Genomic DNA, 27,746 nt, shown 5'->3' with positions numbered 1-27,746 from the left:
GCTTCCAAGCATGGCGTCCACACTCATCCACCTTCCACCGGGTCACAACCAAGAGTTCCTGAGGACACTGTCATCATCTTTGTACTCCGGGGGCCTGGCGTGGGTACCCAGGACAGAGGAGGTGCTGATATGGTGGGGAGGTGGCCGGCTGGCTAAATATATATGCAGAATCCACAGCAGAGGAACCCAAACTAAGAACCCAAACTGAGGCTGTCTGGGCACTGGTTGGGGAATCTCAATTTTCTACGTAGGGGATCCCTAGAACATCCAATAAGACATTTTTCGGGTCACACAACTTTTATTGCTGAAAACTATTGCTGGGGATGCCGTGGACATGAACGTTGCCCTCCCGGACCCCCGGCCTCTATAGCGTGCAACCAGCCCCCTCCGGCTCTGCCCAGCCTTGCTCTTCCTGGGCATTCTAGCCCCCGGGCAGCCACCTGCCTGAGCTGGGCTGGGCTGCCCTGCTTGGACCCTGCCTCTGGGAGTCCTAGTATCACCAGGCGAGACCCAGGAACGTGAGGAGAACTGGACGGGCCAGGAAAGGCTGAGGGAGGCCCAGACCTCGAGCTGACACGGAGGCCAGGCACACTGACAACTTACAGGAGCACAGCAACTCAGATCCTTCACGACGGCTATCTGGAGGGCCTGGGGACAGTGTCCACCCTCTCTCGATGGCGGCGTTCGTGTCCGTGCTGTTTCTGAAGCAGCTGAGAAACTGAAAGGCGGAGGGGCTGAGAGAAACTGGCAGGTCCGGGACAGCGCTGGGTGTGAGGGGTATCTGTCCACCTGGACTGTCCCCGGGCTCCGATGCCCACGGAGAAGCAGCAGCAGCCATTTCTTCACGCCCTGGGTGTAGCCCTTGGATGCAGCGACAGTCGTGGCTCTCTGTGATGACCTGCCCGCCAGCCCACGCGAGCACGCAGTTCCCTAAGCGCGCCGAAGGGGCTCCTTCCTCGGGTCCCTGGATGTCAGGAACACTCAGCAGGACTCTGGAATGGTACAGCCCCCAAGAGTCTCTTGGAGTGTTTGGGGTGATGGATGTTAGCTCTTCAGGCTCCTCGAAGTTTTGGAGAATCTTTAAAAATACATCCACTTCCATTTCTTGAATATAAAAATACAATAAAAATCTGCCCCAGTAGCCTGTGACCACACAAGGCCAGCTGTCAGCCTGGGCAGCCACCGCTCAGTCAGCCCTCCACACCCAGGGCACCCGCAGGAGGCCTGAGAAAGGGCAGGATGCTTGTAATGCCGAGGGGGGGCACCTTCCCGCCGAGGACGGCCCCGGTACTCCGACGACACCCGCAATCCATCCCAGGACGGCGGCGATGCTGGTGGCTTCTCAGTCTGGGCTAGTCTCTGAGCCAGGGCCCGAGGAGCAGGAATTTCTGATGTGATCTTCTAGGCCCTTCCTCTGGGCGCTGTCTGGGCTCAACCTCCTCCATCCGTGACGGACGCCCTTACAGGAAGGTCCACAGCGCCCAAACTGTTATCTCCAGGTGCTTTCCAGCCTGGGGTTTGGAAAGGGCTGACAGCTCTCCTGGTTTCTGGAAAACCTTGGGAGAGCAACTACACACACACACACACACACACACACACACACACACACACGTGCACATTCACAGAGGCAGTAGACAGCGGAGGTGGGAGTGACGCAGGTGCCTCGGAACCTTTGGTCCAGATGACACTGCAAATGGCCCAGTCACTTTGGCCAGAGTCTTTACGCAGCCAGGGCTGTGAGGTGGGACAGGACAGCTGCTTAGGATTTCCGGAAGCGCACCTCACTCTGAGGAAGAGAACAAGGGAGAACAGGGTGAGGGTGGGCCAGGAATACAGAGGCCGAAGGTGGGGGTCCAGAGCCTAAAATCCAGTCCAGCTGTCACGGGCACTGTTCCTCGGAGACAAGCAGCAACGAGAAACCATGGAAGCAGAGAGACCGACCGGACTGGATTTCCAGAGCGGCCACCCAAGCTCTCTGTTCTGCCCTCGCTCTGGCAGAGGAAGGAGAGGGGAGCACGGAGCTCCTGCTTTACGGCCAAGACAGGAGGCTCAGGGAAGGTAGGGGCTGAGCGGGGGGCAGCAGAGGAGGAGGTAAATCTCCCTCCTCCCCCATCTCCATGAGACTAACCTCCTGCCAAGGAGGGAGGCCGCCTGCACACGCCCCTCCAACGGGCTGTGTGAACCCACACCCTGGCCATCCCGGGGAGAGGACGGTGCTCCCCGGGGCCGGCACCCAGCCTGGGCCCACCCCTTTTCAACCCCTCAGAGGAAAGAATCTGAGGGACAGAAACACGGGCAGCTGGGGTCGGCCTACCGTTCGACTGCTGTCCCGTCCCAGTCTTCTGAACACCCCAAGCACAAGGGGGTGAGGGGAACTCTGCCGAGCCCCTGGGGAAAGCCCGGGCCCTCTTGCAGGCACCCCACCTTTGGGAGCTCCCAGCCTGCCCCGCGCAGCGCCCCCTGTAGGCTCTCACCTCCATCTTGCTGTAGATCCAGGGGAGGACTTCTGTCACTTTGGTATACACACCGGGCTTGTTCCTCTGGCCACAGCCCGTGCCCCAGCTAGTGACTCCTGCCAGGTACCAACGACTGTTCTGCTCACAGACCAGGGGCCCCCCGCTGTCTCCCTACAGGGGGTGGGGGGGGGGCGGGCAGGAGGGAGCACACATTATCAGCAGGGGAGGGGAGGCGGTCCTTGGGCAAGCGACAGTGGGCACCAGATTCTCACTCCAAACCCAACACCCCAGCCTTCTCCCAGGCAGCCTCACCTGGCAGGAGTCTCTGCCTCCCCGAAGGTCCCCAGCACACATCATCCTTGGGGTAAGGTAACTGTCATAGACCAAGAAGTCATTGCATTTCTTAAAGTCAATGAGGTTGACCTGCACCTCCCGGAGGAAGGGGGATGTCTTCTCTTCAGTGAAGTAGAGTGGAGGAAAGAGAAGATGGGAAGGAGTGAGGCTTCCGGCAGCTTCCCGGCCTTCTAGCCGCTCACCCCGCGACCCGGACTCCCAGCTTCCTGGAAGCGGAGGGCACCCTTCCCACGGCTGGCCCCCCAGCACGTACGGACGCACACACACTCCCACACACGTAACAGAGACATACACGTACGTACACGTTCAAACTCACAGCCCACGAGGCTGCCTGCACGCTGCACAGCGCCTTTCTGTACTCAAAGCACCATCAGATCCACCATTTCATTTGGTTTTCAGGAACTAGGTGCCCGGAAGAGGCGCAATGAATCCGTTTACAGTTGGAGAAACTCGTGGCCGAAGTTGCGACGTGCCCACGGTCACACGGCTGGTCAGTTCTGGGGCCGAGATCAGGACCGGGCTGCTCCCGGGCCGGTCACCGCTCCATCACACTGAGCAAGGGACCAGCGGCCCTGCCCCCGGCAGCTAGCCAGAGTCTAACGGTGAGGCCAGCCAGGCGCTCTCGGGCCAAACGTAACCGATCTTTCGGAGCCGACATCGGACGAGGCCACTCCGCCCGTGATGGCGGGGAAGCCACCTTACTCTTGTTTGAGCATAAACGAAACTAAGGGAGGTTACTGCGCAAACCACCAAAATACCAAATATCCCCTCTCCCAGCCAGTAGGAGTGGCTACCGCTTATTCACCCATCAGAGCTTTCGACTCAGTTTATTCTTAACTCCTAGAGGACACTATTAAGATACCCAATCGTGGAATTACTCCTGCTTCCTGGAAGCATCCAGTCTGGACAAATGCTCCGCTTCTCTGAACCTGCATCCCCAAACCACCCAGGTCCTATGATAAGTCCTGTCTAGCACTCTGTTAGTAAGACTTTCACGGTTCTCCATGGTACATGTCCCCCCTCAGTGCAATAAGCAAGGAACCCAAGGTGTTCACAACTACGGAGGGTTTCCCGGTGGGCTTGGCTGGAGGGCACTGTCGCACCAACCGCTTTGACATATACTTGGGGATACACACCCCCACCTTGGGTTGGTTTACAGGCTTTTACTTTGGAACGCTCTGCGCAAAGCTGTTTAGGGGGACGCAGGCACCTGGTGTGGTCTGCAGTGATGCAAGGATCTGAGCCACGAAGCCTACGTGGTCTGAACACAGGCTGCACAGTGTTGTCAGTCCTGGAAATAGTCTTTCTTTTCTCGTAAGGTATGTGAACGAAGCGTTGGTGCCTCCTCACCGGGAGGTGGCACCTAAGAGTTCGGAGGAAATAAATGTCCAGGCCCTTATGTACGGACCTGTGTATAAACACGCCTTGTGTCTACGTACAGGATAGCTTTCTGAACTTCCGTAGCTGTATGCAAAAGTAGCTGAGATTCGTTAAGCCTGTGTCAACAGCCGGGATTTTTTTCACTCGTACATTTGGGACTTCTCCTTTTGGTTGACTAACGCTGCCCATGCCAAGACGACCTTTTTCTCTTTTTTTTCACTTTTAAAAAGAAATTCAGAATCATTTCAGTTGAATGGGGGCTTTTTCCATGGAAGAGTTCATCCAATGGATACAAAAGTAACAACTGAGGGGCCGCGAGCAAGCCGCGCGGTGTGAGGCAGGAGAACCGTGTTCTAGCCTCAGTTCTGTCTGTTGGAAACTACCGGGGTGACCGTGGGCAAGTGACTTAGCCCCGGAGGTCTTCGGTTTCCTCATTTGTAAGATGGGGAGATTGGGTCGAGGGTGGACTTCGCGAGATTAAAAGTTTCTGTTACGGGCTACCAGAGAGTCCGCCTTGTGTGGGAGGTGAACACGCAGACATCCACACCCAGGCCCATGAATCCATAATGCCCAAACCCTCATCTAGATAGGCCCTCCTCTATATACCCCAACACATCACCTCCACTCACTCCATACAGATGCACACACACACACACACACACACACACACATACACACACACACACCCCAGCACCTCTGTCCCCTCACCATCTGTCTCCTTGGTCTTGCCAAAGCCTGTGATCCAGCAGGTCTCATTGAGGCTGAAGGTCTGTCCATGCATAGGGAGGCAGGCAGGGTGGACATGAGCTGCAAGGAGACCTCGAGACATCAGTGCGGGGACAAGGCCGGAGATTTTGGTTGGGATGGCAGCTCCAAGGGACAGGAGTCCCAGTGTCCTAGGACCCTCCTCCTTGCCCCCAGACTGGTTCTGAATCTTCTGGGCCCTTGAACTGACCAGGCAAGAAACTCGGTCCCTTCGTCTTGACCCTCCAGCCTTCAGGGTACTCCCAGAGTCCCTCAAGCATTCTGATTTCAGTGGGTGCCCTGTGGACAGAAGCATAGGCCTTGGAAGCTCCCCTGTGCCAAGCCGATCCTGGGTGGCCACACATCTCTCCCTTCTTAGAGCGGCTTTCCTGGCTGAGCCTCCTCCGTGCCCGTCCATCAGAGCAAAGAGCAGCCACAGGCTAAGTTGCAGGCATTCTCCCCATGGCATCTCAGTGATGTGTCCAGCCTGGTCTGGGGAGAGCACCCACTGGGTGGTCAGGGCCTGAGGCACTCCCTCCAGGTCAGACAACCTCTCTAGGCGGGAAGAGCACAGCCCTAGAGGCACAGACCACAAAACCACTGCTCACTCGCTCCCGTGCTCAGAAACATCTAGCAGGTGTTGTTGGAGATCACTTCACAAGCTCTCTCTGAGGACTGGCATCCTTAGGTAGACCAGGGCATGGACCACCAAACCCCAATTTGCAAGAGGAAATTCTCAGGTGATAGAATGTTTGCAGTGTCCTCAATTGTTTGTTACCCTCACTGCAGCCTCCTGCATCTGGAACAGTGCCCAACATGTGCAACGTGCTCAACAAACAGAGCAAGGAAGAAAGGAAGGACAGACACGGAGGAAGGGAGGGCGGGAGTGAGAATCAATGCTAGATTCTTCCATAAAGTGGGCTTTAAGTTTTGGTGTCTAACACGTTCGTCTGCTGGAGAGTAAACAAACAAAAAATAAATGAGGGTTAAAAAAAAAGGCGGGGGGGAGCGCCTGGGTGGCTCAGTCGGTTAAGCGTCCGACTTTGGCTCAGGTCATGATCTCGCGGTTGGTGCGTTCGAGCCCCGTGTCAGGCTCAGTGCTGACAGCTCAGTGCGGACAGACTCAACTTTGGATTCTGTGTCCCCCTCTCTCTCTGCTCCTCCCCCGCTCATGCTCTGTCCCTCTCTCTCTCTCAAAAATAAATAAACATTAAAAAAAATTTAATAAAAAAAAATAAATGAGGGAATGGCATCAATTAACCAAAAAAAGCAAAACCTAATTTCTTAAAATATGCTCATTTTTAAGATGTAGGGTCTTAAAAACATGTCACACTGTTATACATCCTGCTCGTTTTTATGGGGGGATTACATGTATCAGTGAGTTTTCGTAAGTTTTCACCGATGGTACCGTGACTTCAAGGTGCTAGGCCTGTCGAAGGAGTTGGAGAAAATGCCTGATTTCTAAACCCAAACTCAGGGCACATGGTCTGACCAGAGGACTACATAAATCTAAGCTGTGCTTCTCAGACTACACGTGTGCTTCCTGCCCAGGGGCCTATCGGAGTCCGGAGAGGGGCCTGCCACAGTCTGAAAAGCACGTGCGATATCGTAATACCTTTTGTTTGGTTTCACAAATTACTTAATTTGATTTGGAATTCCAAATAACACTTAAGGGGGGTTGGGGCGGTTGGAGATCTGGAAGCTTAGCCAAATGGAGTCTGGGTTCGGCAAGGTCGGAAAGGCCCATCCTGGTCCTGCAGACCTGACTGCCCCCCTTTTGGGTGGGCGTGAGGGGCAGGGCAGGGCGGGGGCAGAGGAATGCCCCCTCACCTCGCAGTCCCAGGCTCCACAAACAAGGCTGGAGGACAGGAAGAGGGCAGGGAGGGTTTGCCCGCTGGGTGGCTGGGTGGCTGGGTGGTGTGGCTCTGGACCGGCCCCACCCAACTGAGCTCTGCTGTGGTTTCCTCCTCCTCACCCCACTCTGATGACCCAGTGTCTGAGTCATGACCGATACCACCTCTGTAATTAATGTGCCAAGAAAGACCAGCTCACGGGCTCAGAGCACCAGAAAGGCAGGACTAACCAGAGAGCCCTCGGAGGCTTCTGGAGAGCCTGATGCACTCAGCTATCCTTCAAGGAAGCCCCATCTGTGCCACCGTGGCTCCCCCAGCCGTCCTCATCATCACGTCATCGGCCTCTGGGGACTGTCTGTGTGGGTCACCCATTGTTCGATTTGAATAGAATTGAATTGCAACTGTGCAGCCTGTTACCTAGCAGCAGACACACAGTAAGTACTTGGTAAATTTGCACAGGAGAGAGTGAATTAATGAATGAAGCCTCCTTTGATCTCCTGACAACTCCGAGCACGTCCTTCCTCTAGTCAACCCCGTGGCAATCCACTTTTGGAATGTGTTCTCCACGGCCGTCATAGCAATCGGCCAGCGGAGAGCCCAAGGCAAACGGCATTGCTAGGGAGGGGGACCCTCCTGGATCCAGTCCCGGAGCGGCCACTTACTACTTCATTGCCTTGGGTAATCTTCTCTCTGGAAAGTTCCATCTCCTCAAAGGTAAACCGAAGCTAGCAAGAGTACCTGCTCTACAGGACTGGCTGTGAAGAGTTTAGTGTTACCGCAGATGTAAAACGCCTACCACGGTGCCCGGCCCCTAGTAAGTGCTCAATAAATACGCATGAAACAATTCAATCTATGTACTTGGACTGAGACCAGTATCCAAGCCTTGTCTCTGTCACCAGCTTGCGATGCAAGATGTGTCATTTGGGACAACCTTATTTCTAGCCTCTGGGCCTCAGTTTCCTCAATGGTAAAGTAGAGGTGTTGCAATAAATGACCCCTAAGAGACTTTGACCGCCACCGTGCTGAGGCTCGGGAACCCCAAGAGGGGTGCACGGAGGCCACAAGGCTGGGCCCTGAGGGTCACCTGGAGGAGCCGGGGTGGGTGTGACCGGTGTCGAGCCACTCACCAGACAGGGTCAGGGGCTTGGAGAGCCGCATGAGGGCAATGTCATAGTCGTCCTCCTCGTCCGTGTAGTTGCCATTGATGATGATCTGGGAGATGGAGGCCGCCGCAGGCAGCTGGAGCAGGTTGCTGGTACCCGCGTAGACCTTCCAGCCCTCCAGGATCTTCTCCCGGGTCCTGCAGGAGCCACAAGAGACCGTGGTCTGGTGGAGCCCAGTGGCAGCACCTGCTACACCCAGGGAGCCGCGGCCGTGGCTGCAGCTTACAGGCAGGAGGATGGACGAAATGACCTCTAAGGGGAGCCGTCTATCCCAGCCCAGGGCTCCAAAGCAATCCCCTGCCTCCACAAGCCCCTCGTGAACCGGCCACTCTGCACCTCCCAGTAATAAAGAGAGGGCACGGGCACAAGCTGTGAGCATCTACCCCCACCGCCTCCTCGTCATGCCACCAAGTTTCCTACAAGGTGGACAGGCCACACCTCGGCACAAATGGATCTGCCAGAGGCTCACTCGCGACTGGGGAAGCCAGTGCCCGCCCCCCCCAAGGCCCTTTCCTGCTCACCGGCTCAAAGGGACAAGCCTGGCTGGTGACGGTCAGAAGCTGACTGTTCCACCCTCCCTACAATCCCCATCCCTCACTTCCCGGATCCTCGTTCCCGATTCCTCGGGCTCCCCTCCTGTAAGTTCCTGCTGCAGGAAGCAGAGGCCTCTTCAGGGGCAGGTTCCCAAGCCCTTGTTTAGGCCCGCCTCACCCTCCCTGGGGGTCATCAAGGTTCTTTTCTCATTCTGGGCCGAGCTCGGAACCAGAAGCCCCAACTCACACTCCCCAGGACGAAATCGCAACCGCACACCACGGCCCCGGCCGCACCAGTGGCGCCTGCCCTCGGGGGCCGGGGTCACAGCCCAAGCCCTCCTCTGCGGACCGACAAGTGAGTCTGCCATCGGGCCCTCCTGGGGATCCCCAACCCGGGAGGCACGGCGTCACCGCCCCCCCTCGGGTACTTACACAAAGAAGCAGTGAGCGGCGGTGAGCACCCACTGGGCGTCGATCAGCGTGCCCCCGCAGATGTGCGTGGTGCCATACTGCAGACTCACTTGCCAAGGCCACTTGCTCTCTGGGGCCAGCGCCCCTCCCACGATCCGCCCGGTCATGGCCCTCAGTCCACAGTCTGGGGACAGGCAGAAGAGACAAACCGTGACCTCTGCTGTCCTCAGAGCCGCCACCGTGCTCCCTGGATCCAGGGCGGGCTCGGGCAGCCTCATCCTGAGGGCACCCACCCGCCCACGGACACTGCTTTGCTCACTTCATCTGATGTGGCTCGGCTGCTTCCTGCCAAAGCAGAGCAGTAGGTCAGACTTCTGGGATCACCCAGCACGAAGTTGCATCCTAGGCAGGTTCCTCTTTCCTGCCACTCACTCCTTCTCTCCTTGGCAAAGGCTTACTAAGTGCCTGAAGCTTTGGGCACCGTGCCAAGCATCGAGGTGGTGACGGTGAACCCCAAGGCTGCTATCAGGAGGTCGGGGAAGCAGACCAAGTCTGACATGACCCTGAATTGATGGGCATGGTGACAGGGACCTCTATCATTTGCAGACAAAGGAGAAATGAACTTTCCCTGCTGTGCGGGTGGGTCTGTGCCCACATGGCTCCCCAGTGGGTCATTCAGGGCTACTGGGGACCCTGTATGGATCCCAAGGGAACATTTCCAGAAGGAGTGAATCGTGCCCCCAAAATTGTGGACAAGGAGGGCAGTCCCCAAGTGTGTTCAGACACGTGTCCTTTTTTCTTCGAAAGGGGACAGAGTGAAGGACCAGCAGCGATCGGAGGGGGTGGGCACTCCGTCTGTAGTCCCCGTGGCTGCCTGCCCAGGGGAGCATCCCTACCTGGTCATTACAGAGAACACAGCACTTGTGGGCTGATTCATGGCTTGGGGTTTGGGGTCAGACCCGAGGTTGGATACTGACTCCCCACCTACCAGCGGTCTGCATTAAGCAAGGCAAACATTTCGGCCTCTTACCAGTGAGCGGACAGTAATGGCATCTGCCCCGTGAGAATCCCACGCAATCGTGTTTATCAAGAGCCCGGTGCCTTATGGCACAGAAGGTACTCAGTAAATGTTGGCCACAGATCTAGTTCCGCGTCTACTGATATGGGAGCTTTAAGCTGGTCCAGACTGGCTCTCCCAGTCCTTCCCACCACCCAGAATCCATGAGATTTGAATGGCTTCCCTTGTAGGAACAAGGTTGCTGAGCTGGGCAGAGTCAGGACAAGGGCAAATGCTACCCTGAGACTGTCCCAGTGCCTTACGGGGCCCCCAGCCCTGAAGCAGTCCTGCTAGTTAAGACCATCTTCCTGGCTTGGACCCCCAGGGCTGACCATCGCCCCCAGAGAGGTCCCACCCCTCTGCTCCCTGACTCCCACCCCACACAGGCCACAGTCCAGGAGGAAGAGCATCTTCTTACGGGAACACTGGAGAGAGACATACTGCTGGGAAGGGCATTCAGACCTGCAGGAAGAGACGCAGAAGATGTGAAAAGGGCACATTAAACACCTCCTCCAGGAAGCCTTCCCTGGTTGACTCTAAGTTCCTATCCCGTCTCCTTTGCATCAGATAGAGATTCTGATGTCCCTCCCAGAGAGACAGACCCTTCTAGTGCTTTCTCCAGGAATGGGGATGGCTCAGCGCAAACCATCCCCACTCTTGTCCCCACCCCTGTAGATGGCACACATTTGCATAGATCCGTGTCCTCTGAACTCATGACTTCATTGTCCCAGCATCTTTCCACAGCTGAACAGGTGGCCTGACCCTCCTCTGACAGTTCCTCAATGCTCTGCCGGCCCCGTAGCACGCAAAACACCTACACAAAGCAGGCATCCAGGGTACGGCTGATCCACTTCCCTTCCTTTCCCCCCCCCCCTCCCCTGCCCTCCCCATCCCTTTTGCTCTGGAAGTCTTGTTTCTTCTTTCCCCTCCCCAGGGTAAACACTGCTAGCTGCTGGAGCCTCCCCTTGAGTGGGGGGTGGGGTTGCGACAAGGGCAGAGCCACAGTGTAGAGATGACAGAGGGCAAGGCCCAGGAGGGGGCCAGTGCTTGGCAGTGGAGCCTCCCTGTCCCTGACCACAGGCACCTGGCGCTCCTGCTCCTGCTCCCTACCCTGCACCTGCTCACCCCAGTGACGTTTCCCCCCCGCCCCCCACCCCAAGCCCCCTCCCTGCAGCAGCTTCCAGCTCAAACACCTGGCCGCCTGGTGGCCCCAGGGTTCACTCGCGGTCTCCGGCAACCGGATAAACTCTGTGCCACCCCTGACCTTGAGGTGCTCTCGGCACCGAGCTTCAATCAGAACTTTCAAGTCAGGAGACAGGTGGCAAATGAGGACTGTTTCTGGGATGTTCCTGACATTCGCGATGGGTTCCCGGAGGCTGGGTCCCAGAAAGGCCAAAGGAGAGGGGGTCCCCGACTCAAAGCGCTCCGCCGTTTCCCTGCGCACAGGCAGGCAGCCTGGCCTGCCCCACCGCACCTGTAGAGGCTTTCCTGGAGGGTAGAGTTGTATTTGGAGATTGAGAGGCTGCTGGTGAGATCCCTGTGGGCCACCTCGGTTGTCCGGTAAGCACTGTAAGGGAGGGGACGGAAAGAAGAATGAGCCCCCCTTGAGACAGACCGCACCCTTCCCGGTCCCCGGGCATGTGTTAGAGTCCTGCTGGGAGAGGCCAGAGGTGGTTAAGGCCCAAAACGCTCAGATCCGTCCCACGTAGTCCACCACTGTCCCCACTAGCCCTGTGTGCCAGCCCAGTGGTTTTCAAAGTGTGGTCCCATCCTGGACAGCAGCATCAGCACCGCCTGGAAACTTGTTAGAAATGCAAATTCCTGGGTCCTCTGAACCCTAGACCTACTGAACCAGGAACTCTGGCCCCGTGTTTTTAACAGGCTCTCCGGGTGATTTTGGTGCACACGCAAGTTCGAGAAACACTGACCCGGCCCTTCTCTAGCCAAACTGTGATCCACGGGCCAGCGGCAGCCATACCCCGGACCTGCTGGGCCAGACTCTGCCTTTTAAAGATCCCCACGTTATGGGTTTGTACCTTAAAGTCTGAGAACCTTGTAGTCGCTTACCAGACCTCAGACAACAGTGTCTATAGGCATCACCTCGGGGCATTTATGAAGCAGGTTCTAAACCCCAATCCACAGATTCTGATTTTGGGGTGCATTTTAACAAGCACCCCAGGCGATTCGGATGCGGGGAATGCATGGATCACTATCGGTGTGGCACTTCTGCGCACTTCTAGAACACGATACCCCTTGTACGAGAGTGGGCCTTTGTGCGTGCCATTCCTCTCCCTGGGGGTTCCTCCGTTCCCTGCTGTCTGCCAGGTGCACCCTCTCCTTTGCCCTTATCATTACACATCACATTGTACCATGGTTATTCGTTCGAGCCTCTCTTGCCCACACCATACCGGAGATTCTCTAAGGGCAGGGATCTTGTCTGGGGGCCACACGGTCTCTGGCCCATATTAAATCTCAATTACATTCTTTGAATAAACGCCACTATCTACTGAAGCCCCAGGGAGGCTCAGATTTGCATAAGGCCTCACAACTCCATGATGAAAGATGTGTATTATCTTCCAGCCGGATCCCTTGGGTCCCTCTCTGATGATCAGAACTCTGAGGCTGAAGTGAGGGCAGAGAACAGGTTCTAAGCCCCAGCCTCCGAGCCCCGCTTCTCAAGGTGCTTCTTCTACAGAGAGTCCTCAGCGACATCCTAAACCCCTCTCCCCACGGCCTCACACACCTTGGTGAACCCCCCAAAGCGCAGACCAGCAGGGAGGACGGAGCTGGCTATGTGGCCTGCAAATAAGGGAAGGATGGGGGACCCCTTCAAGCAGGAAGGCTGTCCTAACCCTACTCCCCGCCCCACCCACTAGCATCAGCTTTGGTTGGAAATCTTGAGAGCCAAAGATTCTAAGACTTTACCTGGCCACACCTGCCCGTCCCCTTCCCCCTTTGATGCGTTCCAGCTCAAGCCACAACGGCTGTAGCTCAGAGCCCCAGCCCCTCATTCCCAGCCATGAGGAGAGGACAAGACAGGCCCCAAAGCCCATCCCCCTCACAGGGCCACCGCGACCATTAAATGCGATCACTGGACACAAGGCCACTTCGATGCAGAGAACCGGGCGGGAGTGACCTCCTCCTGCAGATCTACAAATAATTGCTTTGGCCTCGTGGGAACAACTTACCCCCAGGCTTGGGCTCCCGAGGCCACTGTCTCTGCCTAACTCAAGAGTGTCCTAAGCTAGTGCTCTCATCCCGGGTCCTCGAGGATCTTTTTTATCTTCTTTTTTTAATGTTTGTTTATTTATTTATTTATTTATTTATTTATTTATTTATTTATTTATTTAGAGAGCAGGTACAAGCTAGTGGGGGAGGGGCAGAGCAAGGGACAGAATCCCAAGCAGGCCCCGCGCTGTCAGCACAGGGCCCCACACGGGGCTCGAACTCACAAACCGCGAGATCAGGACCCGAGCCAAAATCAAGAACTGGACGCTTGGCGGACTGAGCCACCCAGGTGCCCTTTCAAGGTGCCCACGATGAGCCTGAGAGGCCCCTGCAAAGAGCCCGAGGCATCCCCGAAGCTGGGACCCTGGGGAGAGGTTTACCTCATGAAACCCAGCTGCTGGCACGTCTTCTCTGAGTAGGAGTCGTTCCAGCTGTCACTGCAGATGGGAAGCCACTGATGGGAGGATCCAGAGTAGACTTTAAGCAGAGACTTGTTCCAATCGAACCTCACTGCCAGGCAAGAAAAGGGCAGAGCGGGCTTTCAGCACCCAGGAAGCTCCAAAGTCTTGAGGAATGTCCTGAGTGAGGCTCTGAGATGCTCCTGTCCTAAGGCTCCTCGCTGGGGCCTGGGGAACGTCCGGGAGCCAGATCCGGGAGGTAATGATCACTGGCCGGGGCTCAGAAGCCCCAGACACTCAGTAGAGGCAGAGCCAAGGCAGGGGCTGGGGCAGGGCAGACAGCCCTCCATGCCACAGGACCCAGGGGACCTCTGCTGGGAAAACGGGGTGAGCAATGCCAGGAGGCAGCACCCCAAGAGGGCAGTGACATGCCCGAACGAGAGAGTGACAAGGGGAATAGGGTCTGTGATCCGACTGCGTGTTCAGTCACAGAGAGACGTGCTTATGGGCAATGATAGGCGTAAACACACAGGCGATACGCACCCACAGACACCTGCATCCGGGCTATACATACACAACGCACCGGAAAAGCACTGAGGATCAGGGCTCAAAGAGACCTTTGTGCTCATCGAGGCCAGCTGTTGACAAACTGACTTTATGAAACCACAGGGGGTGCCAAGTCAGGGGTCACCTGCTGGGCAAAGAGCAGGGGCATGTGGACCCCACACCTGCCTCCGGCCAGAGCAGCTCCATTTTGTCTGCTACTCGGGAGTAGGCAGATTCTGAGAACTACTAATCTCGTCCATTTCACAAATTAAGAAACTGAAGCCCAGAGAAGGTAAGTGACTTGCCCAAGTCACACAGCACCCCAAGCCAGGTTTCAGACCCAAGGCGACCGTGACCAGAGCCCAGGTCCTCCGGCTCTCTGTCCACTGCCCCCTATTCAAGCTGATGGGCGGTTTGCAGTGTGCACTCACACCCTCTCACACACGCACCCGTGCCCAGCGTCCTTACCACAGCCCAGCTCATCACTTCTCAGCTTACAGTCCACGACCCCATCACAGCGCACGGCATGTATGGGGCAGCTCTCCACTGGCTCCTTGTACTTGATTCCTGTGTGGCCCCGCCAGAAGTAGACTGGAAAACAGTGAAGCAGACAGCCGGGTCACTGCCAGCCCCCGGGAGACCAGACGCTAAGCAGCCCCAGGCCCTGGGGGTTCTGAGACACCGACCTGCAATCCCTCTTGGACTCTGGGGCTCTCTTCCCCCATCTGTATGGAGAGAAAGGCTGCTCAGGAATGCTCCAGAATGCTCTGGAAAGCTCCTGCAAGCAGGGTAGCACCAGGCAGACTCAAGCAGCCACCCAGAGAGAGAGAGAGAGAGAGAGAGAGAGAGACAGAGAGAGAAAGAGGGAGGGACAAAGAGAGAGACAGAGAGGAGAGGGAGGTGTGGAGGCAGGTACTGCTTTGGAAGCTCCCATGCCCTACATGGGCCAGAGTGGTGACCAGAGAAAGCCCTCCTCCAGCATCCCAGAGCCCCCCTCTCAGAGCCCCTCTGACATCCCTTCATCTCTGCTCTGTGGGTCATGGCAGAGACATTTCTGTCTCCACAGTCCCCACACGCAAGCAGTAGCCATCCTCTCTTCTCCAAGGCCATTCCTTAGTCCCAGAAACTCCTGGATTTTCTTCCTTCTCTTTCTCCCCTAAACAAGGGATGTCTCCTTTGCTCAGTTCTTGCCCCATTACTTGTCTTTATGCCTGTAAATGTCTTTCCATTCAAAGAAAAATTCTAGGTGGCTGATTCCCAAATGCACAAGCTTCACAAACCATGTGTGAAAGTCAGCCTCATGACTCCCTCTGTCTCAAACACCAACCTCTTCTCAAACTGGGAGTCCCATCCCTCCTGCCTGGAGACAGCCTCCCTCGAGTGCCCAAGAAACCCGAGTTCTAACTCCTCACCCTGCCCCTCGTCTTCAATCTCCTCCTCAGCCTGACCCCCTGCTTCCCCCACTGACCCTACCACCCAAGGTGAAGGTCACCCTTGTGTGTCTGCTCCTTCCAGGCCCCGGCACCAATGCCACCTAATGTTTTGGACTTGCCCTTCCTCTCTGTGCCCTGGTCTTCCCCCTCCCACGCCCTGGGCACTGAGGCTCCCGGGAACCCGGGTCAGTCCCCCTCTGAATGGAGGGGCCACCTTGACAGTCAGGGGACTTCAAGAAACGTTGTGAAACCACACCATGACTATAAGCCTACCCGGGGGGGTGCCCTTGGATGCCATCTCATCCCCTCAGGGGTCATTCCCCTCTCAGAGGATGGCCGGGGGGTTCCGCGGAGCACTGCCCTGTGTGGGAGGGGCAGCAAGTCCTGGCTGGAGGTTCACATGGACACCATGTGGCAGGCACCGGGCTGAGACCTTTATGTGCGTCGTGACGGTGACGCCACCACCTTGTCAGGCATGTGGGGACACTGAGGCTTGAAGTTAATCCATTTGCTGTGGTCACCCAGCTGGTAAGGGGCAGAGCCCGGATGTTATGGTGGGCGGGGGGACGGGGCATGCCCTTAACCAACACACTAGCTCCCCCTGCGTCACCTCTTTCCTGGAGCAGCCTGGCCAGCCCGTGTCTCCGTGCAGCGGTCCAGCCGGCTCCTCACCACATGTGCTGCCTCTTTAACAGAAGCCTAACCCCCGGCCTGGCATTTCAAGCTCTCTACAGTGGGGCCCAGCCATACCCAGACGGCCCCCACGGCCCCAAATAGTATTTTTCCCTCTCTGGCTAAGTGGGTCCCTTCCCTCTCCCCACGCCGACCTTGCCCACCTGCCCCCTGTGTTTCCTGCAGCTGCTTATCCCGCTCAGATCCCCTGTCAACATGCCCTCCCGTCTTCCAGGCCGTCACCTGACCCTTCGTGAGCTGGCCTCTACCGTCCCAGCCCACGCAGCTGTCACCTGTTCCTGACGGTCACATGTGACCTTAATTTTCCAGCTATGTCCCTCAGAAGACTGTGATCGCCCTGAGGACAGTGTGGCCTGATGTGTGCTCCCTCCTAAGGTCCCACGCTGTGCTGGGCCCACGGTGGGCTCCCCAGCAGAGAGCCCCAGACCCTGTCCTGGGTATCTTTTCTAAAGTACATGTGTGGGGTATTTTGGGGGGGGTGGGGAGGTTAACGAAACCTAAGCCCCTGAGCACTTTATCTCATTGTCTGAAAATGCCTGACTTTCTCTACTCTGTTTTTTGGGTTTTTTTTTTTTTTTTTTTTTTTTTTTTTTTTAGTTTTTAAAAAAAATAATGAGCACTTTTAGATTTCGTGCCCTCATCTCATTTATTCCCCAGAACCCAGTGAAGTCTTTATGGGCGCGGACAGGGCACAGAGTAAGTCACACGAACTGAATGAATTTAATCCCATCCGAAGATGCAGAAGCTGAGCTCAGAGTGGTTCACTCTCCCGGGCAAGATGCCCAGGAAGTAGCACAGACGAAGCCCGGGCCTGGTTCCCCTTTACCCCGTGTCCTCAAAGGGGCCTGCAGGCCCTGTGGTCCAAGGCCATTTGCAGGAGTGTCTCCGGGGGGCACGGTAGCCAGCGAGTGTGCGTTCCCCACTCAGGACTCCCTGCGCCGCACCCCCATCCGGGGACCCCACTCCAGCCTGCCATGGCCAGAGCCCGCCCCTTCTCCCTCCGTGAAACTCACAGAGGATGATGAGCGACACCACGAGGGCGATGAGGAGGAGGATACATCCGATGAGTGGCAGCCGCTTCTGGCCCTCCTGCCAGGTGAACTTGGGCAAGCTGACACCTAGGGACAGGGCAGGAGCAGGGGAGGGTAAGGCTGTTGAGAGGGGTCCGGTGGAGCGGAGGAGGGAGAAGGAAGCAGGCTGGCCTGGGAGGGCCCCGTTAGGACCCCTGCACTCCAGAATGTGACCCCACCTCACCTGGTACCTGCAGCTCCCTTTCACTGAGCACCTACTACGGGCCAGCCAGGCATTCGCAAGCGTTCTCTCATGTAATTCTCAAGGCACCCGTGTGAGCTGCGCGTTACCAGGCTCATTTTAGAGGCGGGGAAACTGGGTCTCACAAAAAGGTAAAGAACTTGCTCAAGGTTACTTGGCTAGTGAATGGCAGAGCAGGGATTCAAATGAAGTGTGTCTGATTCCAGAGGCCACGACCCGAGGGTCCCTCACCAGCCCTTGAGGAGGGCAAGACTGTGAAAGGGACCCCAGATATGGACAATTCTCCGGGCCAGTCTGTATTGTGGTGGTGGGGACAGGCCGAAGTCTAGGATAGGAGGAGGGCAGCGTAAGGATGGGCAGGAACACTGTTCTGTTAGGGGCAGAGCAAGCCCCAAGGCCCATCTGGCCGCTGTGACTTCCATCCAGCACCTGAACCACAGAAGCCAGTTTGGAGAGTTGGGGTGTGAGAGCGCCTACCTGGTCAGAATCTCTCCCTTTCCTCCTCTACCACAGATGGACCCGTGATCAGGACCCTATTCTAGGGCAGACCCTGGCCTCCCGGCAGACCCACGGGGCAGCCTGAGGAAAGAACCCCAGTCTCTAACCGGGCTCTCTAACCCCAGCTCTCCAAATCTGTCCTCTGACCCAGGCTGCCCGGCCCCCAAAGTGACAGCTGCTTCGTTGGACCTGGTTTCTTCTCCCCTACCCCGCTGGCCACAATTTTCCACGGTCTCGGGCTTGCATGGGATGGCTCCTTTCGGCCCCTACCTCCCCGGGCCGCCCCCCCTGCCCACGTCTGACTGTTCCCCCCTCCTCCCCACCCATCGACTCCTTCCCTGTGCTCTTGCCTTCCCCGCAGCGTCCCCCTTACCTGGGCTCTCCCTGGTGGCCGGGGCCGACCTGGCAGGAGATGCCCGGATGGGCACGGCCCCCACTGGTGTTGCTCTAACAAGGTACACTCTCGTCGGAGAGGAGGCCGTGGAGGCTGACCTGGCGGACAATGACCTGCCGGATGCTGACCTGGAAGGGGATGCCCGGGCTGGAGACGTCCGTGCGGGGGAAGCATTCTGGAAACAGAATGAAGGGCATCCCTCAGGCTACTCCCCTGAGAACCCACCCAGCTGTCAGCCCTGCTAAGCCAGCAGATAAATGCCCCAGGCCAAGTGGCCAGGGGTTGAGCAACTCCCCCCTCCCCCACCACCGCCCCCTGGCAGGGAAGCATCTGAGAAGAAGAGTGTCTCAGGATGGAGTGCAAGTTCAAAAAGCCTACTCTCCCCAGCTCCCTACACCCCTCTCCCATCACGGGAATCTACGGAGCGGGCAGAGGGCCGTGGGCCATCCGCTTGGGGCTTGGGGGCCCTTGCTTTGGCTACCTGGGTATAGGGACCCTCGCTCTGAGAGTCGCTCAGGGAGGTGTGGTCCCCGGTGGGGGAAGTAATCACTCTTTCGGCCCCTCTTCACTTCTCTCACCCCACACCCTGCCCCTGTCTTTCGTGGGCCCCAGATTGAGAAAACCACGTTCTTACTACGAGCTGTCATCGAAGAGTGTGGAAAGCACTCACTCAAGGAAAAACCCTGGCCTGCCTTGTAGCCCACCATTCTCAGTGACCCCAGAATTCGCTTTCACTCACGCACCTGCACCCACACGCACTCGCGTGGGCGCACGTGTACCGATTCACCGGCGCGTCAGGGAGACGGGAGAGGCAAAGCCAGAAGAAGGTAGGGGCTGGGGTAGGAGTGCGTCCCTCTTGCACAAGATCCTCAACCCTACGCAGCGGCCGCTGGAGTCGTCTGCTCTAAGGGACGGGGACAGAGGACTTCCCGTGCTCTCAGAGCTTTAGATGCATTCACTCACTTCACCCTCACAACAGCCCCGTCAGCCCCATCTTGCACAAGGGAAACAGAAGCAGAGAGACTGAGCAATGCGATCATGCCGTCATAGCTGGTGAGCGGCGGGGCCAGAGGGGGAGTCCAGAAAGTCCGGCTCGGCGGCCAACCCGACCACGAGGCTTTGCTGCCTCTCTGAGGAGGGACGAGGGTGACAGCGCAGCAGCTGGTCTTAGGAGGCCATCCGTGAATGTGGGGCCTGTTCCTTCCTGGAAAGCGGAGCCTCTGGGGTGCTCTAAATCTAAGAGGGAGCGGGTGGGCAGTCCTGCAGGGCCCCCGGTCCCTGTCACCTCCCTCAAGCCCCTTGTACCGTCTCTACCTCTTAAGCCCCCTCCGGAAGTCCCCAGGGGCAGCAGGGGGAGCTGGGAATTGACCTGGCACAGGGACCGCACCTGCCCCTCGTCCCAAGTTCTGCTGAGCACTGACTCGTCTGCTCAGGAAGGCAGCCCAGGAGAAGGAGTGGCAGGGGGCGGTGGGGGGGGGGGGCACTGTCGGCAGGGCTGTGTGGAGGGGACAGGCTTGGGACCGCTGGGACCTGTTCGCCACCCTCACCTGTCACCATGCTTAACATTTGTCATTAGTAAGCAAACCAGTTAAGAAAAAGTCCTCCTCGTTAGCACATCGGCCCAAGGCAACACCATCATCTCTACCCCGCGGGGGCTTCTTGTTTTCCTTTTTTAAAACTCCCTTTTCTAAGAGTCAGTCAGAGGTCATTGGTTTGGTCACTTCCTCATTGTTCTCGAGGCTGCGCGATGAATTCAAAAAGGAATCTCCAGTCCCTGACCACACTCGGGCTTCCCGGGCTTCCCACAGGCAGGGACCAGGAGCCATTATCCCAGGGAGTTACTGGGGTTAATTAATGGATGTGGGTAAATACACGTGGACCCAGGTGGCCCCGCCAGCTGAGCAGGGACACACTTGTACGTGTTCAGGGACCCGAAGATGGGCTGCAGCCGACACCGCTGAACCAGAGCTCGGATTCAGACACTAGACTTCCATAAAATGAAGACAGGTGAGCCCCTAGACGCTCCAAGGGGAACAGGACTTGGGGTGGGGGAGGGGGCAAGGAGAGGCGCTGAGGGTGTGTTGAAAATACAGCATGCGTCAGCTGACAGCCGATGGCTTCGGAGGCAGGCAGACCGGGTCTCGATCCTGCAGCCAGCAGCGTGACTTCAGGCAAGCCACTGAACCTTTCTTTTTCTTAGTCTGTAGGATAGGACTAATGATGCTGAGGATTCAGTGAGATAAAATAGAAAATGTCTTGCCTGTATCTGGCACATGGCGGCTGGGCAGGAAATGACCATTTCTCTCTGCCTTCGCCTTGGCCCACACAGCACCCACCTGGATGAACGTCAACAGCCACGAGGCATGACCAAAGGGCCGAAAGGTGGCGGGAGCTCATCTTAGGGAGATAAAGGCCAGACGAAGGCCCTCCTAAGACCCAGACTGTTTAGAGCCCCCTGCCTCCCACCAGTGGTGGCCTAAGCCTTGGCACCTGCCCGGGATCCTGGCACTGGGCAGCTCAACTGGCCTGCCAGGCTTCCTTCCCTGCTGTGCTCACACAATAAGCCTTCCCTACCCTTGGGGGCCAATTTCCATTACGTGAGACAATAAAATAATTAGGTCACAATGTAAAGCACTTTACAATTTACAAAAAGCTTCCTTGTCTGTGAGCTCGTGAGGTCCTCACTCCGTCCCAGTCCCCGAGAGTTTGGTGTTTTTAGAAGCCCATTTGACAGATAAGGAAACCAACGCCCAGAGCTCAGACTGGCCAGAATCACACAGTCGGGATTCTGCCCCAAGCCTGCCTGTGTCTGAGCTCCCCTGCCTTCTCGAGTCGGTAGCAAGAGCCCCGGCACAGTCTTCTCCCTGCACCTGTATACAGGGCGCTCTTTCTGCATTTGTGACATGGCCTGAGGACTGGGAGCTGGGCCCTTGCAGGGCTGGGGGCACCATGGGGAGCCTGGAAGTGGGGCTGGTGGTTCCACGGGATCTCAGTCTTGTGGAACTTCTTTCTGGCAGGAATCACGGGTGGGTGCCGCACTCGCCAGGACCTGGTGGAGCCAGGGGACAGGAGAGACAGTCTGCCAGTCATCAAGCACTCCCCACGCCAGCAAGTGACTCCGGGCCAGTGACTTAACCTCTTTGTACCTCAGATTCCGTATTTGTAAGGTGAGCCAATGACCCTGCTCCACAGCGTTGTTTGTTATAGACGCCATATGGAAAGTAAGGACTCGGGGACCATCAGCTGTGACAGTGGGTGTCTGTTTGTTGAAGACGACGGACTTGAAATAGAAAAATGTGTGCTCAGATATGACTGCATCCATTCCCGAACGGGCTGCCTTGGGCAAGTAAGTGAATACTTCAGTCTATCTCCACACGGGTAAGATGGGACCGATCTCGCCTCCTTCCCCCAGATCACCGCAGGATACACATGAAAGAACCTGGTCTGTAAATGTGTGGCACGCCACAACAAATGTGGCAGCCTGTTAGGAACTTAACTGGATCCCATCTCAACCTCATCAAAGCTCTTTACAGCTGTTAGTGTGAGCCCCACTTAACAGATCTTGAAACCGCGGTCCGGAGAGGTTAAGAAGATGCCCGAACTCCCATCTCAGGTAAGTGACAGGGCTGGGGTCCCGGCCAGACCTACTAAGAGCAGGTAGAGTCTGGACCCACGGTATCACGAGTGTCCCCAGTGACTTCCTTCCCTTCCTCGAGGCTTACGGTGTGCAAAAACTTCCACACTCATTATTTCATGTGATTCTCACAGGGCCTTGCTAGCAAACCGGGCAGGAACCACGATCCCCAGTTTATACATGAGGAAACTGGGTGCAGGGGACTAGAGAGCATGCCCAAAGCCGCTGAACTGATTGGTGGGCTTGCAGGGACTTATCATAAGCCTCTGATTCTCATTCAAGAGTTCAGGTTGTCCCCACCTGAGCAGGACCCCGGGGCCCTGGTCCTGGTACCACATCACCATGGCAGGAACAAAGGGGGTCACAGCAGGTGGAGGCCCAGAGGGGGATGATGGGAAGGCTAGGGGGAGGGAATGAGACCAGAGGGGTAGCTGGCGGGGGGGGGGGGGGGGGGGGGGGGCGGGGGGGGCGGGGGGGCCCGCAAGAGGGGGGGGGGGGGGGGGGACTTCCTGAGCCTTGCCCAACCTTCTCCCCAATGTTCCACCTGCACGGTAGGTCCCAGCGTGCCCACCCACGGCCTTGGCGCACAGGAAGCAGCCAGAAGACCCCCTGAGCAGGCAAGCGAGGGTCTAGGCAGGAGACTCCCATGGGTCCCTCTTCTCGGAGTCCAGAGAGAGCTGGGGCATGTAAAATGGGACTAATCTTGGGCTCGGTACCCAAGGGGGTGAGTAGTCCCCGGCCAGACTCTAAAGCCGCTGACTTTGAGCCTCAGCCCAGCACAAAATCTGCCCAGGGCTGGGGAGTAGGCGTGTGGGGATTGACAGGGCAATATCCAAGAAAGAGCTGGGGGTCCTGGGAGTCCTGGCCTCCGTAGAGCAAGCCCTCTGGCGCCAGAGCCTGGGGGAGGCACGTACAGAGTCTCGGGCCCCGAAGACCAGGGCGAGAGAAGAGGCCTGAGCCCCAGCCCCACAGGAGAGCTCCCATGTGGGGAACGTGAACCCCAGCAGGGACAGCAGGGTGGACAGACAGCCCAAGACCCGAGGAAAGCAGCCTCCACAGGGAGGCTGTCCGCTCTACCTCCCTGACTCCGAACCTCAACCCGGACCATCACAGGAGGCTGGGAAGAGGTCTCCAGGGGCCACTGGAATAGAAGATTCCACCGCCATCCTTCTTTACCCATTTCACGGCCTGCCGCCCCACCCTGCTGGAAGTTCTTCCTGCTGTCTAACCTGCGACAGCAGCAACTCATTTCCTTTCCTCAATTCCTGGAGAGCAACTGCTGGCATCCAGCCTCCCTCCTGGTGGCCTGGCCTCACCCTCAGAGCAGATGCCTGGAGTAGGTGGGGGAGAGGGAGAGAGGAGGCTTCTTGCCCAAAGTCCCAAGATACGAGGGGCTGAGCTGGGACCAGAACCGGCCCAATCCTGGCCTTTGCCAGTGAGCAGAAGACGCAGAATGGAATGCAGATGGCCGACTCCAGGCTCTCCCCAGCCCGCACGGAGGGCAGATGGACAGGGCACAGCCAGAGTGTGGCTGACTCTGGACCGTTCCCCTGGCCGAGCACTGCCAGCCACTCTTCCCTGGCCCTGCCTCTCTCCGCCCTCCTCCCCCTAGGGTGCTCTCTGAGGTGAGCCCCTGGGGTAATACAGTCGTGAGCCCTCACTGTATCACAGACCAGGCCTATACCCCAGGCTGTCGCCGCCACCACCTGCCTGGGCCTCTGCAGTCCCCAGGGGTCCCTACTCACGAGAGACCCCTGGGGGTGTCCTGGGGCATGAGGTGGCCTGGCCTGAAGGCCAGTGGAGCAGGGATCCACGGGAAGGCAGCGAGCGACAGGCCAGGGAGAGGGCTGAGAAGAGCAGTCCCCAGCTCTGGGGTTCTTTCCAAGCACTTTCCTGAACAGAAGTCAGTAAGAATTATTATTCCCATTTTACAGTCAAGGAAGTAGAAGCCTGAAACATTTGTGTGCTCTCCCCAGAGTCACTTAGGTACCTCTTACAGCAGAATAGGGACTAAAACCCAAGGCCCCTTGCACCTGGCCTGCGGCCCTCTATTCCACAGCTTCCAGGGGCAGATTCCCCACCCCAGGTATGGTTTCTGGTGGCAGTCTCTGTCCCGTGGGCCCTGACCTGGTGGGGGATGGCAGTGAGTGAACAAGAGCCCGAGCGGTCCCGCCTTCGACCTCTCTGGGTCTCCTGCAGGCCCAGCCGGCAATGCCAGGGAGAAGAGCCTAGGAAAGGGTTCCCTCGAGACCCGAAGAATGTCCACCTGGGCGGCAGGCAGCAATGATGACATGACTTCGTGACCCAAGGCCAGGCCCGTCAGGGCCCGTTCAAGTCCAGCCCAAGCTGGTGGGGCCTCCCTCCTCTGCCCTGGCCCATCCCTTCATACAGCCTGCATCACCTCACTTGAGAAGGTGATGAAGGCCCAGAAAGGCAATGGGATTCGTCTAAGGTTATACAGCCAGTCAGGGGTGGTGCCGGGACCCGAACCCTAACCTTCTGGCTCCCGTTCTTCGGCTGCTGCACATCAATGTGCTTTCCCACCGCCCCTTACCAGGCTCCGATGGGGAAGGACTCCTCACCAGACTGAGGCCCCTATGGGAGCTTCTCTCTCGCAGTGAGTATCAAGCATGTTCAGAGTGGGAGGCATAGGCAGGCCCCAGCCTGGGCTAGGCAGGGAGAGATGCCCCCAGTCCCTACGGGAGGCATTAAAAGGTACAAGGAAGCTAAAAGGCCCCCTGGCCTGTTGGGAGGCTGGGGAGCCCCTGGGCCACGGCAGGGGAGGCTGAACCCATTCTACTGTGGACTGGACTGGACTGAACTGGTCTCCAAGGAACCGGTCTGAACTGGGACGGAATGGATCATGCTTCTTCCCCATCCTTACTGCTCAACCCTGGCTTCGTTGTTCCTCCAGGTACACGGGGCTCCGTCCCACTGCCCCCTCTCCCTGAACCCGGAGAAATCCCACAAATACAGGCTCCCCTCAGAGCACAGGCAGATTCGCCAGCCCCTCCTTCCAAACTGGGGAACCCCTGGCATCACACTGGGCTCCAGACTAAGAAGCCGAGTGGAGGCGTCCCTTGTCCCAGGCCTGGAAGACCCAGGGGAGGCTTGCTCTGCTCCCGTATCCACATGACCTGAAGGACAGCGGCATCCCTCTCGGAGTCTCAGCTCCCGATCTAGCAAATGAAGGGAGCAGACGATCAGCTGTTTTCAAGCAGTGTTCCCGGAGCATTAGAGGTTCCGTGGAAATGTCTCAGGGACCATTGTAGCAGGGAAAGGGCTTGGGGTCCTTCACCCCACTTCAAAGAGAGGAGATCCACTTTGCAGTTTGTACAATGGGCCCCACATACGATTTCATTTGAACCAAAGAGGCTGTGGCTACAAAGAACTTGAAAATGACCGGCCTGGGTGAGCATTAAAGTGTCTTCTAATTTACGGTGCCTCATGAAAAAGCCTCGGGGATCCCCGTTAGACCAGAATCAAAACACCTTCTTGTCTATTCATTAGTTTATTCATTCATGCATGTGTTCATTCATCAAAGACTTTAAAGAACATCGGGGGCCCGTTACTGCCAAGCAACTAATATTTGATTGCCCAGGGGCTGGCGGCCTCAGTTTCCCCCCATTTCCCTCCCACGCCAATGCTGGGGTGGTGACACAGTTCGGGGCTGGTACTTAACGGAGGCTCTCCGATGGTCCTATCAGAGGAGGCACACTCCACATGGTCCTGCCAAGGTCCTGCCAAAGCCCCGGGCTCCCTGTGCCGGCTTCCCTCACCCCTCCCTGCAGCACCCTTGCCTGCCTGGCTGGGCACAGTCCACCCCGCTGTTGCTGTACCAAGAGGAAGCTGTTTTGCCAAAACAACACACTCAAGCTAAGTGGATATTGTTACATCAGTCGGCCTTCCCGCCCAGCACCCCAACCTGCAGCCCCATACACACACTCCCACACATTCTCGTTCACATTTGCCAAGTCACAGGGACAATGCGGGGGCGGGGGGGGGGCAGGTGGGACAGGCCAGGTGAAAGGCTGCTCAGCACCAATGATAACATGGAACACAGAGGTCTCAGGGGAGGGCAGCATGCCTAGAAGGGCAAAGAGCAGGTGCCAAGGGTCCGGGGGAAGCCTGCACTATGGGGTTGATGGCACGGTGACCGGAGCCTATTGGCCTTCTGTCTTCGGAGCCTGCCCAGCCCCCTGAGGGGAGGGTACCTCATCCTAGACCTGACCTGGGACCACCAGCTGCTCTCGAGTCCACAGCATCTGTGGTCTTGGACTGATTGGCTGAGAACCTGGTCTATTTTAAGAAGACCCGTCTACACTGTCTTATTGTTTTATCAACGGGTCCATTCGGTTTTCTATAATAAGCATTGCACTTCTGTAAGCATGAAGAACGTGACACCTTTTGGAAAAAAACCACAAAACACACACTATTGTTCAAGAACAAATGCACATATCCAGTGTGGTGCACCTCCGACCCCATTCTGTATAATTCCAAAGACCGTCACGGAGCCAGAAAGGGGCCAGAGGTGGCGGGGGGGAAGCATTTGTCCAACCCTCTTCTTTGGTAGGTGGAAAACCTGAGGCATGGAGAAGAGATATTTGTACACGTTGTTAGGGGAGTCAGGACTAGCCCCTAGAGGATGATGACACCGAGGAGGAAGCGCCTCCTCTGAAGACAGAGAGGCTGTGAGCCTTCTCTACCTCCTGTCCAAGGTCCCCCTGAAGACCCAACCGACATGCACAGGAACTTCATCAGGCTCACGTCCGTTGGCCATCATCTGCCTCACCACTTTAAGGAGCTGAAGGACAAAAGCCACAATGTCCATCTCCCTGCGGTGAAGCCCTCTGAGAGAAGGCACAGACTTAGCCAACCAGTTTCTCCCAGTCTGCTCCTATTCAACTAACCGATCTGAAATAATCTGCTGCAGATAAGATTAAGAGCCCCCAGGAGCTCCCCCTGCTCCCCACCTCAAGCTCACTATCTTGGAGGTTCTACCCTAAACAAGGGGGTGACTTTAAGCACCTTAAATGAGGGAAGAGTGGTCCAATTCTTTCATTCCAAAGTAAGTGAGGACAGGCTCCCACAATGAACAGGGCACCTAACACACCTCTTAACACCTCTTCCATCGGGAATGAAAAGTCTGTTCTCGCCACTGTGCCCCTCCAGTGACCTTCCATGGTGGTCCCTACCTCTGGAAAGATGAGCGTCATAAGCAGAGGTCACCTCTATGACCCTGCCCGGGGACTGGCCCTACCCTCCTTCAGACAAATCAGCCCTTCTCATCCTCTGTATTTAGGGATCATCAAGGGCAGGCTCCCAGAAAGTCACCAACAAACATGCCCCATGGCTGTAACTGTGGGTTCACCTTCCCCACACCTCAGACAAAACTCCATTCTGCCCTATGCATTGCCCTTACTGCTCACAAGAGGCTCCAGTGACCCGAGACGCCTGGGACCCAGTGACCTTGGTCAGGTGGAGACAGGAACCAAGGAGAACAGTGCAGAGGTCAAAAGGGAAGCACGGGAAAGAAAAGTCAAGAGGGGGCTGGAAGAATGGCGGAAAAGGTGACGGTGAAAGTTGCAGAAACGTATCTTGGGTTCAGAATGGCCCACAAGTCAACTATAAGCCAAAACGTAGGCTGAGCTGATCCTTCTCAAACCCAGAGCTGCCCCATCCTTCCCAGAGTCTCCGAT

General features: G+C 57.0%; 1 protein-coding gene across 1 annotated transcript; it reads right to left on the bottom strand.

The window, feature by feature from the left end:
* TMPRSS13 (transmembrane serine protease 13) lies at positions 1 to 26,878 on the bottom strand. The gene is made up of 16 exons (XM_049641087.1): positions 26,815 to 26,878; positions 25,973 to 26,134; positions 22,348 to 22,447; positions 21,348 to 21,462; positions 18,393 to 18,618; positions 17,263 to 17,367; positions 14,592 to 14,714; positions 13,560 to 13,689; positions 11,426 to 11,518; positions 10,370 to 10,413; positions 8,916 to 9,078; positions 7,915 to 8,087; positions 4,899 to 4,997; positions 2,769 to 2,911; positions 2,475 to 2,627; positions 1 to 1,786 (listed from the first exon to the last, which is right to left on the bottom strand). Exons 1-16 carry the CDS (start codon positions 26,876 to 26,878, stop codon positions 1,760 to 1,762), a joined length of 1,920 nt encoding a protein of 639 aa, XP_049497044.1. The 3' UTR covers positions 1 to 1,759.
* Between the last annotated feature and the right edge of the window lie 868 nt (positions 26,879 to 27,746).

Source organism: Panthera uncia, chromosome D1, assembly GCF_023721935.1.
Source record: "Panthera uncia isolate 11264 chromosome D1, Puncia_PCG_1.0, whole genome shotgun sequence".
Taxonomy (NCBI): Eukaryota; Metazoa; Chordata; class Mammalia; order Carnivora; family Felidae; genus Panthera; species Panthera uncia.
Note: the sequence above shows the minus strand (reverse complement) of the source record. Positions and strands in the feature narration are given on the sequence as shown.